At 37.9% G+C, this 16083-nt stretch overlaps 1 protein-coding gene across 3 annotated transcripts in view; it reads left to right on the top strand.

Annotated features, from left to right (window-relative positions):
* The window catches only part of MTO1 (mitochondrial tRNA translation optimization 1), a 35675-nt gene that overhangs the window by 640 nt on the left and 18952 nt on the right, over nucleotides 1-16083 (top strand). For 2 of the 3 annotated variants that reach the window (XR_006780706.2, XM_045803679.2), the window contains exons 2-8: nucleotides 5960-6159; nucleotides 6240-6357; nucleotides 11792-12081; nucleotides 14110-14222; nucleotides 14310-14500; nucleotides 14736-14866; nucleotides 15828-16032. Coding sequence is in view for 2 of the 3 variants with exons in the window: in XM_045803679.2 (XP_045659635.2) it covers nucleotides 5960-6159; nucleotides 6240-6357; nucleotides 11792-12081; nucleotides 14110-14222; nucleotides 14310-14500; nucleotides 14736-14866; nucleotides 15828-16032 (1248 nt within the window). In the remaining variant the exon portion in view is untranslated. Of the gene's footprint in view, nucleotides 1-806; nucleotides 1025-5959; nucleotides 6160-6239; nucleotides 6358-11791; nucleotides 12082-14109; nucleotides 14223-14309; nucleotides 14501-14735; nucleotides 14867-15827; nucleotides 16033-16083 lie in introns of those variants that run through there. The other variant, XM_045803692.2, reaches the window with a different exon arrangement.

The following is a 16083-nucleotide window of genomic DNA, read 5'->3' as shown; positions in this document are numbered from 1 at the left end:
TCTACTAGCTTGTTGCTTTGGAAATAGAGTGAATTAACATTTATTAGGAATTATTTGTTAAACGACTGTTGTGTTTTACTCGAGATTTGGGGAAGCCCTTTTGAAGAACGATGCTACTTTTTATTGCATTCTATATGTCTACTTGGTGTTTGTTTCCTAATTTTGTGCTCAGGAACTGGCAGTGCTTTTTTCGCACTTAATAGGCAATGGGTGGACGGCTGTAATTTAAAGCAAGACCTCTCTCTAGCACCGTAATAGATGCTAGCTAAAATATCATCTTGTAAATCATGCAAGCTGATGTCTTTTTTCTCCTTCATTTTGCTTAAGAGTGAACAGTAGAAATATTAACTATTTTGCAAAAATTGTGAATAAATCACATATTTGATACTGAAGTACTTTTTAAAAATTACCATTTAGCTCCTAACTGTGGAGAAATATACACTGTTAAGAGTGATTCTTTTAGAGGGGAGTGATGTGATTATCCAAAACATTACACTTTGCTTATTATACATTTCAGTGTTGTTCACATTAAAAAAAAAAAAGACTAGATACTACCTTTCAATAATAATTTTAAAATTTAATGAAAAAAGTATTATTGAACTAAGATGATCATTAAATATAAGTAATGTAGTTCTGTGAGGGATAAAGGGATTCTTACCAAAATCCATATTCATATTACTCTACCAACACAATACAGTCCGTTTCCTTTTTAAATAAATGCACTTCAGAGATAATAACTCTTATAGATGAGCTTAGTGGATGACAATTTTGGTTTTGTTTGTTTGTTTGTTTGTTTGTTTTAAAGATTTTATTTATTTATGTGACAGAGAGACAGCCAGCGAGAGAGGGAACACAAGCAGGGGGAGTGGGAGAGGAAGAAGCAGGCTCCTAGCGGAGGAGCCCGATGTGGGACTCGATCCCGGTACGCCGGGATCACGCCCTGAGCCGAAGGCAGACACTTTAACGACTGCGATACCCAGGCGCCCCGACAATTTTGGTTTTGAATCAAAATCTCACTTGTAAGGTAATTTAATATAGTGGAGTATCTTAAATATTTCTACGTGGCCTCAGAAAGATAGCTTTGACTTAGAAGATTCAACTGACCTAAGAATGCAAAAGGCAGGAATTGTCCTGTTGTGATTTAATCATTATCATCTGCCAATAATGAAGTTAGAGGCAGAAAGTCTTCTATTTTCTACTAACCTGGAAAATAATGTTTTTTGGCCAACTAGTTTTGCATTTCATAATCAAAGAGAAAAGCCTTGTGCACCTGTTTATTCGGTGTCGTATTACCTATGCATTTCATGGAAAATGTTCACCATTAAAGAGATTGTTAGACATTCTGAATTTTAATCCAGGCTTCACTGAGTTCTAGCTGTGTTACCGTGGACAAGGGACAGTTTATTTAACCCTCAGTTTCTTTCTGTGTGAAATAAAAATAACAGCACCAACTTCAGTTTGCTGTAAAGTTTAAATCAGAAAATACATGCAAATCATCTGGAACAGTGCCTGACCCATTAAGTGGTTCAGATGTTATACTATTTTTTTTACCATAAACTTTTCTAAATAGCCAACTTAAATTCTTTGGTAGAGTGAAAAATGGACTGATTTATACATTTTTATTACCATGGTCAACCCCAAATACTGATACCATACTTGGAATGTTAGTAGTCTCTACCTAAGAACACAGATGACAAATAACCTTTCTTTTTTATTATTATTATTATTATTATTATTATTACTATTTTATTGGACAGAGAGAGACACAGCAAGAGAGGGAATAGCAGCAGGGGGAGTGGGAGAGGGAGAAGCAAGCTTCCCTCGGAGCAGGGAGCCCGATGGACCCCAATGCAGGGCTCCATCCCAGGACCGTGGGATCATGACCTGAGCCAAAGGCAGACACTTAACGACTGAGCCACCCAGGCGCCCCGACAAATAAACTTTCTTATTCCAACTCCAAATGATTGGGAATGAAGGCTAGTTTCCTGGAGTTCTATGTAGAGAAAGATGTTGAGGGTTAAGCAAAAGAAAAGTGGCATGTTCAACTTTTATGCCCATTAAGGAGAGGGACTCAACATTGATAAATATATTTGAGAAAAAGTTTTCAGCAATTTAAAAAGACAAGGATTTCTTTGCATGTGCCTTTCACAAATGTAAGTTTTATAAGTAGGTATATAATGTACAGTAATTCAATAAAGGACCTAGAAGTTGTTTAGTTCAGAGATACAAGAAAGTGGTAGAATTTCAGTAATTTTTTTTCCCCACCTATGTATAAGGAGACTCATCTCTAGGGATGAAACTTTGAGAAAAATGTCTGGAATTAGTGGGATTAGAGATTTTTTAAAAATTAACTGATTTATAATGAGAATTAAAAACCAAGTCATTTTGGGGTGCCTGGGTGGCTCAGTCAGTTGGACGTCTGACTCTTGGTTTTGGCTCAGGTTATAGTCTCCTGGTAGTGGGATTGAGCGCCCCAACATACACTTGTACTCTGAGATCAATGTGGAGCCTGCTTGTCCCTCTCCCTCCCCCTTTGTCGCTGCCTCCTCTCTCATAAATAAGGAATAAATAAAATCTTTAAAAAACTAAGTCATTTTGATGAGTAGCAATATCTAAGACAGGGATCACAGCTTCAGATGCTCTAGGAGCTAGACACATAATTTAAATGTGTAAAAAAAAAAGTGTGTAAAGCTGGGGCACCTGGGTGCCTCAGTTGGCTAAGCATCTGCCTTTGGCTTGGGTCATGATCCTGATGTCCTGGGATCAAGCCCAACATCTGGCTCCCTGCTTAGCAGGGAATCTGCTTTTCTCTCTCCCTCTGCCCTTCCCCCTACTAGTGCTCTTGCTCTCTCTGTCAAATAAATAAATAGAATCTTGGGAAAAAAAAAAATAGGGACGCCTGGGTGGCTCAGTCGGTTAAGTGTCTGCCTTCAGCTCAGGTCATGATCCCAGGGTCCTGGGATGGGGTTCCGCATCAGGCTCTCTGCTTGGCATAAAGTACAATATGTTAACTGTTTTTGCATTTGCAAAATATGTGCATATAATAGATCTCTGTTTTTTCCCAGTTTATTGAGATATGATTGACATATATCATTGTATAAGTTTAAGGTATACAGCATAATGGTTTGACTTACAGAAATTGTAAATTGTAAAATTGTCTCTCTGACAAATAAATAAATAAAATTTTAAAATAAATAAATGTGTAAAACAACATGGAATAATGGTACAGTGGTGAGCTGGAAAGTATATCTTCATTCATTGTTTTGTTTGTTTTTATCTATTTGACAGAGAGAGCGAGAGAGCACAAGCTGGGATAGAGACACAGGGAGAGGAAGAAGCAGGGAGCCCAATGTGGGGCTCGATCCCAGGAGGCAGACATTTAACTGACTGAGCCACCCAGGTGCCCCAGTTTTGTTAGTTTTTAACAAAAGCTTCATGTATACCAAGCAAAGCATCACCAGCAAATCACTGAGTTATGAGCTCTGATCTGAAAGTATCTGAAATGTATCCTCTCTAAAGATTGGAAGAGGATTACTTAAGAGCATTGAGTGATAGAAAAAAATCATACTTGGTGATATCGTTTCACATACTTAGTTTCTATTTTGATTACTTATTCATTAACAATTCAGATATTTGAAGTGTGATTAAGTTATTGTGGGTTTTTTTTTTTTTCCTAAACAAAAAAGTCCTTGTCGGAAGTATTTATAGTTGATATAATGTCTGGAAGAGAAGGAAGTGTGTTGAACTATAAAAGATGTAAGATTGGACCTGAGCTGATACCTGGGAATTCATTACACTATTCTTTCTTATTCTTTAATAAAATAGCTTAACATTGGGGCGCCTGGGTGGCTCAGTCAGTTAAGCATCTGACTCTTGGTGTCAGCTCAGGTCATGGTCTCATGGGTTGTGGGATAGACCCCCAAGTGGGACTCCGCACTCAGTGGGGAGTCTACTTGAAGATTCTCTCCCTCTGCCCCTCCCCCCACTCACACTTCCTCCCTCTCTCTCTCTCAAATAAATCTTTAAAAAAGAAATAGCTTAACATTTGTATGTGAAATAGTGTGTTGAATTAGAAACTCAGGAATGCATATTGGTTGCTTTCATATAAACTTAATGATAGGATAAATATTCACTGTGTTTATCAATTGTATGCAGTGTAGGGAGCACTTTCTAAGATAACCATGTAAGGATACTTATGTCAATAGTAATATTTTACATGTTTGAGAAAGTCATGTAAGTTTTTAAATGTTGCTGTTGGAAAATTATTTATGATTAAAATTTTTAAAGCCAATTCAAAGAAATTATGTGATTTTTGAAAAAGTGAAAATCAGAAGCAGAGAGTATTTTACACTGAGAAATATTTTACACTGGCAAATAAAACAGTTATTAGTAAATGTTATTCATTGCTTATTCTGTGCCAGATACTGTGCTAGTTGCTTTATGTATACTCTCTCCTTTGCAAGTAACAAATCCTTATTATTCAATTAATTTAAACAAAGAATTTATTTTTTTAAAAATTTATTTATTTGAGAAAGAGAGAAAGTGAGTGGGGGGAGGGAGAGAGAGGGAGAGAGAGAGAATCTCAGGCAGACTCCCTACTGAGCACAGAGCCTGATATGGGGCTTGATCTCACAACCCTGAGATGTGACCTCAGCCGAAATCAAGAGTCGGACGCTTAACCAACTGAGCCACCCAGGCACCCCAAGAATTTATTTTTTAATAAGAAATTTGCAGGTAGATCAGTTTTAAGGTTGGTTAATTCAGCAGTCCACAATGTCCAAGGACTCATTCCTTCCATATCTCCATTATGCCATTCTTGAATTGTCTTCAAGCTAGCTAGCCTCATGATTACAAAATGGCTGTAATAGTTCCAGGTGTCACATCCAGATATGACAACTTTCAGCCTAAGAAGGATTTTTCCCCCCCTCCTTATATCTCTTTAAAGAGGAAAAACAACCCATTCCTAGAAACCCCTCCCCAATAGGTCACCCCTCATGACTTATTTCCCCTCTCTAACCTAGGCAGTGGCAAATAGAAACAGGATTACCATGATTACTTAGATCAACAAAGATTTATTCCTACTGAGTTTAGGTCACACTCCCTGAACACAAAGCCTTACAGAGGAGTGTTTACTTAAATAAAATTGTGATTCTGTTTCAGAGGAAGGGGGAAATGATCTATTGCGATTATCATTCCTGTTTTTACAGTAGGGAAACTGAGGTAGAGAAAATTAGATAACTTGCCAAAATGACAGAGCTTTTAAGTGGTAGAACTAAGAATTGAGCCAGATCCCTTCCACTCACTCCTGACCCATACTCCTAATCACAGCATGTTTCAGCCTCCTTATGGAGACTATAAAAACTTGCAGAGGGCTTGGTGGTGGCGATAGTGGACCTACAGATGTTGACATAGCTTTCCTATCCCTCCACTTCCCATGAAAACCATTGAGGTAACCACATGAGTTTAGACCTCCAAATAAAACTAGGGGAATTTAAGGAGAAGGTATAAAATATGGTTTCTACTTTCAGGAAGCTTATAATTTAATTATTTTTACAAAATAAGCAAAAAGAAAACAGCAGATGGCATTATGGAAGACATAATTGATCATAACAGTGAAATCAGTGCCAGGGGACTTCTTGAAAGTATGCTTGATTTGGGGAAGGTTTCATGAAGTAAACATTTGAAAGCCACATTTTAAAGGAAAAGGCAACCTAACGAACCAATAAAAGTATGTGTCAGGGAAAAGATTCAAAAGAAACTACAGTCAATGGTTTGTCTTCCAGGATGCCCTGAATGACTCTTGCATCCCATTGGGCTTTTCTAATTTTTTCTCTGGTGTTTGTTTCAAGTTTTTTATTACATGAGATGATTCTAATCACACGTATAGACATTTCCCTATTAAACACTCACTACGTGAGAGTGCTCCTATATTTATTTATTTTATGTCTGTTCTCTTTAGGTCAGATGTCCTGTAATCCTTCCTTTGGTGGCATTGGCAAGGGGCATTTAATGAGGGAAGTTGATGCCTTGGATGGCCTGTGTTCTCGAATCTGTGACCAGTCTGGTGTACATTACAAAGTATTAAACCGGCGTAAGGGACCGGCTGTTTGGGGTCTGAGAGCTCAGATTGATAGGAAACTCTATAAGCAGAACATGCAGGTAAGGGTGGGGCTTGAAAACAGGAGAGACTGTCGTGATTATTTAACTGTTAGGTTTCAACCTGTGTTCTTTTTTGGCAGAAAGAAATCCTAAACACACCGCTGCTTGCTGTTCAGGAGGGAGCGGTAGAAGACCTTATTCTTACAGAACCAGAGCCTGAGCACACTGGGAAATGCCGTGTCAGCGGTGTGGTTTTAGGTGTGTACTGCTTGCAGTTGATAATCACAGTATCAAACTCTGTGTGAAAAATTAATTTTAGAGCAGAACGTGGAGATGTTTTGCTTATTCTAGGAAATTGTTTTCTCTTCATGGAAAAGGAAGACTGCATAAAAAATTGTTTTGCTTCTTTCATCTTCATGAAGCTCCATCAAATTCTGGGCTCATTTATACCATCTTAGTATAGTACTTTATAGCCTGCATAAATGTGTTTTTCTCCTGATCCTTCTGTTGTAATTTTTATTTTTCTTAGTCCTGACTTTAAGTTTTTTAATTTATATTATACAATGTTATATATTTTTTATTTAAAGGAGTTATGGATTAATTTTTAGAGAGGGGGAGGGGCAGAGCGAGAGGAAGAGAAAGAATTTTAAGCAGGCTTCATGCCCAGGGCAGAGCCCGATGTGGGGCTTGATCTCATGACCCTGAGTTCATGACCTAAGCCGGAATCAAGAGTCAGACACTTAACCAGCTGAGCTACCCAAGCACCCCATGAATTAATTTTTTAATCAAAATAATGCATGCATATAATTTTTACAAAAATCAAATAGAATTTAAGAGTTTGTATGAAAAAGTTATCTCTGTTACCTCCTTAACCATTTCAGTTTCACTTCTGGTATGTACTTAACATATTTCTAAATAATATGCTCGTATTTGTACTCCCTAAATTATCAGTAATAGACATTATATATTAATTTTTTATAGTAGCTCTCTTTAATCCCCTACTTTCCTTCTCTCCTTCTAATGTAATTATACTATAAATTTTGACTGATAGTATTTATATGATTATATTGTGATTAAATATTGTTCACTGCACATCCAAGTAGTGTATTATGTTTGTTTCCTTTCATATACCTCTTTACTTTGCCTGGGGTTAATATTTGCTTTATTTTTTATTTGCTTATTTTACTTATGGATTTGTTCAGCTTTTTCCTTAGGAAAAAAAAAAAACAACTATCATTTTCTCAGTAGTCAAGTAATCTGTCAATTCTGTTTTTTCTTTGCTGCTTCCCTCCCAGAGACATCAACTTCCTCAGCCCCCTCACAGTCCATGTGCTATTATCAGGACAGTTGCTCTCTAGGCCTTCCTTTTGAGCCTTCCTTTTACTACTTTGCTGTGTTACATCATCCCATGTTTCTTGAGACTTCTGTTTCTTTCTTACTGCCTCATTTTGCTGGATCGTAGCTTCCTAAGAAAAGAGGCAAGGAAGGTAGGGTTTTTTTGTGTTTAAGCATATCTGAAACTCTCCTTAGACTTGACTTCTTAATTTGTCTGAGAATAGAATTTTAGTTAAAATTTTTTTTTGAGAATTTTGACAGTCTTGTTGCATTATCTTTTAGGTTCCAGTTTTGCTATTAAAAAGCTCACTGCATATTTGGGGCACCTGACTGGCTCAGTTGGAGCATGCGATTCTTGATCTTGGGGTTGTGAGTTTGAGCCCTATATTGGATATAGAGCTTGCTTAAAAATAAAATCTTTAGGGGTTTCTGGGTGGCTCAGATGGTTAAGCGTCTGCCTTTGGCTTGGGTCATGATCCCAGGGTCCTGGGATCAAGCCCCACATCAGGCTCCCTGCTTGGTGAGGAGCCAGCTTCTCCCTCTCCTTCTGCTGCTCCCTCTGCTTGTGCTCTCTCACTCTCTCTGTCTAGAATAAATAGATAAAATCTTTTTTTCTTATTTTAAAGATTTTATTTATTTATTTGACAGAGATAGAGACAGCCAGCGAGAGAGGGAACACAAGCAGGGGGAGTGGGAGAGGAAGAAGCAGGCTCCCAGCAGAGGAGCTTGATGTGGGGCTTGATCCCAGAACACCGGGATCACACCCTGAGCCGAAAGCAGATGCTTAACGACTGAGCCACCCAGGTGCCCTTAAAATAAAATCTTTAAACAAAACAGATGAACATATGTGGTGGGGGAAGGAGAGAGGAAAACAAACCACAAGAAACTCTTTTTTTTTTTTTTTATTTATTCATGTGACAGAGAGACAGCCAGCAAGAGAGGGAACACAGCAGGGGAGTGGGAGAGGAAGAAGCAGGCTCCCAGCCGAGGAGCCTAATGTGGGACTCAATCCCAGAACGCTGGGATCATGCCCTGAGCCGAAGGCAGACGCTTAACGACTGTGCTACCCAGGCGCCCCAAGAAACTCTTTTTTTTTTTTTTAAAGATTATTTATTTATTTATTTGACAGAGACAGAGTCAGCCAGCGAGAGAGGGAACACAGTGTGGGAGTGGGAGAGGAAGAAGCAGGCTCATAGCAGAGGAGCCTGATGTGGGGCTCGATCCCACAACGTCGGGATCACGCCCTGAGCCGAAGGCAGATGCTTAACCGCTGTGCCACCCAGGCGCCCCAAGAAACTCTTAACCATAGAGTACAAACTGAGGGTTGGATGGAGGGAGGTCAGTGGGGGATGGGCGAGATAGGTGATGGGTATTAAAGAGGACACTTGTGATGAGCACAGTGTTGTATGCAAGTGATGAATCACTGACTCCTGAAACCAGTATTGCACTGTATATTAGCTAACTAAAATTACGTTAAAAAAAATTTTTTAAGTCAGTATGGACTAGAATCAAAAATAAAATCTTTAAAAAAGGAAAAAACTTGGGGTGCTTGTGTGGCGCAGTTGGTTAAATGTCTCACTCTTGATCTCAGCTCAGGCCTTGTTCTCAGGGTTGTGAGTTCAAGCCCCACACTAGGGGGCTTTAGTGGAGCCTACTAAAAAACAAACACAAAAACCAACAATTAAAAAAAGCTCAATGTATATTTATATTTTTTTGTATATGAAAGGTTTTTTCCTTTCTAAAAGCTGGGATCTTGTATTTGTCTTTGGTCTTCTGAAATTTTGAAGTAGTGTCCCTTAGTCTGCTCTTTGTTCATTCATTATGGTGGGATACTAAGTGTTCCCTTTTAATCTGGAAATCTGTCCTTGATCTGTATATTTTCTTCTATTATTTCTCCATGCTTTCTTTCTGTAACTCCTATCCCTTTCTGGATTGGTCTTCTGGGCTTCGTCTATTTTTATTTTTGTCATTTTGACCTATTTTCTTAGACAACTTCCTTAAATTTATTGTCCAAATCCTTGTAATGAATTTTTTAAATTTCACCATATTTTCATTTATAATTTCATTTCTGATTGTTTCTTAGCATCTTGTTTTGGTTTCTGAATTTAATATCTTCTTTAATCCATAAAAGGATTTTAATTATCGATTTTTGAAGGTTCCTTTGATCTATGTGTTATTTTCTCCAGATTCTTTATCCTGTTTATTTGGCTGCTTATTTTCATGTACATGGCCTTCCTCAAGTGTCTAGGGAACTTTGGCTGTCAGATTTTTATTTTTATTTATTTTTTTAAAGATTCATTTATTTATTTTAGAGAGAAAGAGAGAGCACAAGTGGGAGGGGAAGAGGGAGAGGGAGAGAGAATCTCAAGCAGACTCAACACTGAGCACAGAGTCTGACGCGGGGCTTGATCTCGGGACCCTTAGATCACATCCTGAGCCGAAACCAAGAGTCAGATGCTTAACCGACTACCACCCAGGAGCCCCTAGGCTGTCAGATTCTTAAATGAGGCAGTAAAACACTGGAAGATTCATGTGTGTACCGTTAAATTTTATTTCTCGCCCTACTCTATAATAATCTGGTGATTAGGTGTTGGACTGGCCTTTTTGTTGGTGAGCTACCAAACATTGATGACTGATTCGGTAAAATAATCAGTCTTCTGCCAAGAGGGCTAATATGGCTACCTGCTGGCATTCTGGGAACAAAATGGTGAGAGGGCTGGGATAGAGAGTCTCATCATTTAAAATACAGTTTTTGACTTAATTCCCCTGTTTTGAACGTAATTTTTATTATCGATTTATTAATTTTTTTGAATGGGGAATACATATACATAGTAAACAGTTTAAAGGAGACAAAAGAATGTGGAGTGAAAAGGTGGTGTCTTTCTCATCTTGTCCCCCAGCCAATCAGTTTTCTTCCTCGGGAGCATTTCTAGTTTCTTGTGTAGTCTCTCCATCTGGATATGTATATATCTTCATGCATACAGATATATATGTATTTTATCACATAGCAATAGCATATTATCCACACTGTTCTGTACTGTTGTTTTTTTAACCACTTAATCTGTGTCTTTGCTTTGGGGAGCTATTTCTTTTTTTAAGTTTGTGTTTTTGTTCTGGTGATTACTTTAGTAACTGATTTTATATAATGTGCTTAATCTTCTCTTTCTTCTGTCAGTGTTTACTGGCTTTCCTCTCTGAATAGTTACTAAATTAGTTTTATTTTCATTTCCTTTTCTCTCCCCTTCCTCCTTTCCTCTACAGACTAAATGATTATATTTTTATTAGTGAAGACCTTTATACCTCTAATTTGTTTATACTTCTGTTACTTAATTTAGTAACTTTAAATGCTATTTTTTGGGGTGCGGCTCAGTTGGTTAAGGGACTGCCTTCAGCTCGGGTCATGATCCCAGGGGTCCTGGGATCGAGCCCTGCATCAGGCTCCCTGCTCAGCGGGGAGCCTGCTTCTCCCTCTTCCTGCTGCTCCCCCTGCTTGTGCTCTCTTCCTCTCTCTGTCAAATAAATAAATAAAATCTTTAAAAAAATTGTTTTAATGTTATTTTTTGACTTTGTTTATATTTTATAGGCACAATTTTTATTGTGACAAAATATAATACCATAAAATTTGCTATTTTTGCCGTTTTTAAGTGTACAGTTCAGTACCATTAAGTACATTCACAATGTTGTACAACTGTTACCACCGCCCATTTCCAGAACTACTTCATCATCCTAAACTGAAACTGTACCCACTAGACAGTAACTCCCCATTACCCAAAGAATAAGCTTAACATTTTCCTGTGAGATAGGTCTGTCTACACACAAAACCTTTATATATAGCTTTAACTATTTCTCTCGTTTTCAGCCCCAACCTTTGTTCCTACGTTCTTTAGTTCTCATTCTCAGTTCTCCAGTGCAAGCTTTGCAGAGCAAATTATTTCATTCTCATTGGTACATTCTCCTCAGATTCCTGAGTTATAGCCTTCTCCCCTCTGCTGGATCAGTTATTGCTCTTCCACCTTTTTTTGCCCCTTTATTTCATTTTCTTGGAGTTTTACGAGGGGGAAGACATCATGTGAGGTAGTCTGTCATATTTAACCAGGAGTCTAAAATTAATTTAAAAAATTAACTTTTCAACACACTAACATGATCTTAGGAACATGTGAATTAGTTTTTATATGTTATTATGTTCTCCCAGCTGTCTCGGATTCTTGGTATTAATAACATTCAGCCCTCTTACTCATTTAAAATTCTTTCTCAAATTTCTAAAGACAAATTTTCTCTGTAGTTCTAATGTAAAATAGCCACATTTCAATTAGATCCATGGTAACAGGTCCCAATGTTACTCTTTCTTATCCTTTAGCGGATGGAAGCACAGTACATGCAGAGAGTGTGATTCTAACTACCGGGACGTTCCTGAGAGGCGTGATTGTAATTGGATTGGAGACGCATCCGGCGGGGCGTTTAGGTGATCAGCCTTCCATAGGGTTAGCTCAGACTCTGGAGAAGTTGGGGTTTGTGGTGGGAAGATTGAAGACTGGGACTCCACCCCGAATTGCCAAAGAGTCGGTTAATTTCAGCATTCTAAAGAAGCAGACGCCAGATAATCCATCCATACCATTCAGTTTTATCAATGAGACAGTGTGGATTAAGGTAAGATAATTTATGAAAATTTAACTTTACAGTTGCCGGTGGCTATTCACAGCAGAACATAACCTAACCTTCCCTCCATCCCCCTCTTCCTCCCTTTCTTCTTTCTCTCTTCTTCCCTTCCTCCCTTCATTCCTTCACTTAGGGTACAAAAGAGTGATCTTTAAAAGGATTAGCTAATTTGGCTAATTGGGTGTTTCCCATAAGTTCTTTAAGTTTCATTACTTCAATAATTTTGCCAGTTTAAACTTTTTTGAAACAATTTCAGACTTACATAAAGATTGCAAGACCATTAAAACAAACTCTTGTAAACCACTGAAATTCACCCACTGTTAATATTTTACCATATTTATCTTTACATATAGAAATACAGAGATATATGTTTATATTTATCTATAAAACAGTAATAAAGACATTTATCCTTATTCTTTTCTTTTTCCAGAACATTTGAGAGTAAGTTGTAGAGATCATGACCCTTTACTTCTAAATACTTGAGTATGGATTTCAACTAAGCACAGAGACACGCTCTTATATAACCTCATTGCAGTAATGAAATTTGGGGAATTTAACATTGATACAGTGCTGTTATCTAATATAAATATAGTTCATGGTCAGATTTTGCTGATTGTCCCAATATTGTTCTTTATAGCAACTTTTTTTTTCCCCCCAATCCAGGAAAAAATATAGTGTTTAATTGTCATTTCTCTTTCATCTGGAACAGTTCCTCAGTCTTTCATGACACTGGTATTTTTGAAGAGTACAGGCTACTTTTGCCTACGTTTGAAATTATAAAAAAAGGTATATTGTGTGTTTAAAATTGAGGACTAATAATTGACGGTCCTAGTTTCTGGTGAGTGCTATCTTGATAAGTGGCTCCAAATATTCTGCTATCTTGAGCAAGTCACTTTTATATTTTTGCATTGGTAAAATGTAAATTGTGATGCTACTTTCTTAGTGTGTATATTTTTAAACTGTTCATTATAAAATTTCAAGTTTATGGAAAGTAGAAAAAAATAGCATAATGAATCTCTGTGTCCATCACCCAGCTTCAACAAGTAACATTTTCTGGCGTTTCTGTTTAATCTTTTCTTAACACTTTCTTCTTGTGAAGTTTTTTGTTTGTTTGTTTTTAAGTTTTTATTTATTTATTTGTCAGAGAGAGAGAGAGTGAGCACAAGCAGGGGGAGAAGCAGGCTCCCCACTGAGCAAGGAGCCCAGTGGGGTATTCGATCCCAGGATCCTGGCATCATGACCTGAGCTGAAGGCAGACACTCAACCCACTGAGCCACCCAGGCATCCCGACTTCTTGTGAAGTTTTAAAGCTACAGTCCCAAATATCACATCATTTCACTTGTAAATACTTTGGTATATGTCTTTAACAGATGAGAACTTTGTAAAAAACCAACCACAATATCATTATCACACCCAGAATATAAGGACCAGATAAGGACCATACATTGAGTTGGATGATATGCCTTATAACAACAGTTCCCCTCCTTTTTTTTTTTTTTTTTTTACATATGTGGAAGAAACTGAGCCATCTGTTGTCTAGAATTTCCCACATTCTAGATTTCTCTGATTTCTTCCTTTTGGTGCCTTAAATATTTTCTTCCATTTTCTATATCTTATGTAAATTGGTAGATCTAGAGGCTCGTTTTTTTGTTTTTGCTTTAGTTTATTTATTTATTTGAGAGAGAGAGAGCACAAATAGGGGGAGAGGGAGAGGGAGAAGCAGACTCCCTGCTGAACTGGGATCCTCAAGTGGGGCTCGATCCCAGGACCTGGAGATCATGACTTGAGCCGAAGGCAGGTGCTTAATGATCTGAGCCACCCAGGCGCCCCTAGAGGCTTGTTTAAATTTAGGTTCATCTTTTGGGTTGTTTTTGACAAGAATACTTCATTAGTAGTACTCAGCATTAGGCATCAGTTTAATGTCTAGAAAATAAGTGCATATCATGTGTGTAATTTATTTGAGTAAAAGGCAAACTAGTAAAGAAGCAAACATTGTTATAAGTAGTTCCTATATTTTAGCCAGAAGATCAGCTGCCATGTTACTTGACTCACACCAACCCTCGAGTGGATGAGATTGTCCTTGAGAACCTTCACCTTAATAGTCACGTTAAGGAAACTACAAGAGGACCCCGGTAAGGACAAAACATTACTTTAAGGAATGCTGTCAACCCTATTTTGTTTGCTTCATTAAATTTTTAAATTTCATTGTCCTATTCTAGATACTGTCCATCCATTGAATCAAAGGTTTTGCGTTTTCCAAACCGTCTACATCAGGTTTGGCTGGAACCTGAAGGAATGGATTCTGACCTCATCTACCCCCAAGGGTTATCTGTGACACTACCAGCTGAATTACAAGAGAAAATGATCACATGCATCAAAGGCTTGGAGAAAGCCAAAATGATTCAGCCAGGTAAAGAGAACCACAGCTGCCCTTCCATATGAGCTCACCACTGCTTTAGCAGACAGTTGAGGAGGTCTTAGCTACGGTCATAGTTGCCTAGAGGCTCAGAAGACAAAGCCCAACATCTATGCATTTAAAATATTCTTTGTTTTTCAAGAGCATTTAACGATAAGCTTTGCATCTCTGCTTTGAGACAAATCCAGCTCTGTTTTTACGTATTTTGTATCATTTATTTTTTGGTCAGGCTATGGTGTTCAATATGATTACCTAGACCCCCGTCAGATCACTCCTTCTCTTGAGACTCATTTGGTGCAGCGGCTCTTCTTTGCTGGACAGATAAATGGCACTACTGGTTATGAGGAAGCTGCAGCTCAAGTAAGCGGTTGCTCGAATGTTACTGTAAACAGAAAAGGACTATTTAACTGGTGTTCCTCCTTTTAATTTCTGTTGTGATAACTATACAGATGTTAGATACAACTCATAAATTGTAATAGAAGACTTATTTCTGTTTCAGAGTATACAGGGATGGCTACGATATACAATAGAATTTAAAAAACACTTGGGGGTTATGTTTTTTTTTTTTTTAATATTGTTATTTGCATGTAGTTGACACACAGTGCTACATTAGTTTCAAGTGTACAACTGAGCGATTTGACATATATATATTTTATACATTATGCTGTGTTCACCACAGATGTGGCTACCATCCGCCCCATTACATCCCTATTACAGTATCATTGGCGGTATTTCTTATGCTGCGCTAAACACTTGTGGTTTTCTCTTTTCTGAGCTCCTAGGTCTATCATATTTGATTAGATTTACTGTATTTTGAAATTTTTTAAAGATTTTATTTTTAAGTAATCTCTACACCCAACGTGGGGCTCACACTTAATAACCCCAAGATCAAGAGTTGCATGCTCTACTGATGAGCCAGCCAGGTGCCCCTGAAATTTTTTGAAAAAGAAAATTTAGTTCTTTCAACATAACTTTATTGCAAATTATCATATTCCTTTTAAGTGAGAAGTTATGTTATTTTTACTTGTAAGTGAGAAAAGGCTAGAAGAGTTTTATGGGTGGATTTTAAAGAATATGTTAGCCCACTTAGAGCTTATCAGGAATGTTAAATATTTTTGAAAACAATGAAACATAGCATGCTAAAGTGGCACATTACCTGTATTCTGTTTTCAAATATGTATCACATTTTCTCTGTTCTCTCTCTTCCGGGCAGTGCCTGCTTTCTTACTACCCAATGAGGCTTTTCCCAGGTAGTGTTCTGAGTAGGGTAGCTCTTCGTTCAGTTCATAATGGCCTTTTAAACATTTCGGTCCTCTCGTAGGGTGTAATAGCTGGAATCAATGCAAGTCTTCGGGTCAAACGCAAGCCTCCTTTTGTCGTCAGCCGAACAGAAGGCTACATAGGAGTCTTGATTGATGACCTCACCACGCTGGGTACCAACGAACCATACCGCATGTTTACAAGCCGAGCAGAGTTCCGTTTGTCACTGCGCCCTGATAATGCCGACAGCAGGCTCACCTTCCGAGGTAGCCCTTCACTGAGTCCTCAGCCAGGTTTATTCTTCTTTAAAACCTCTC

The sequence above is a fragment of the Ursus americanus genome, chromosome 29 (genome assembly GCF_024610735.1).
Source record: "Ursus americanus isolate L20-20 chromosome 29, mUrsAme1.1.p, whole genome shotgun sequence".
Classification (NCBI taxonomy): Eukaryota; Metazoa; Chordata; class Mammalia; order Carnivora; family Ursidae; genus Ursus; species Ursus americanus.
The sequence above is the reverse complement of the archived record's forward strand: the minus strand, read 5'-3'. Positions and strand labels throughout refer to the sequence as shown.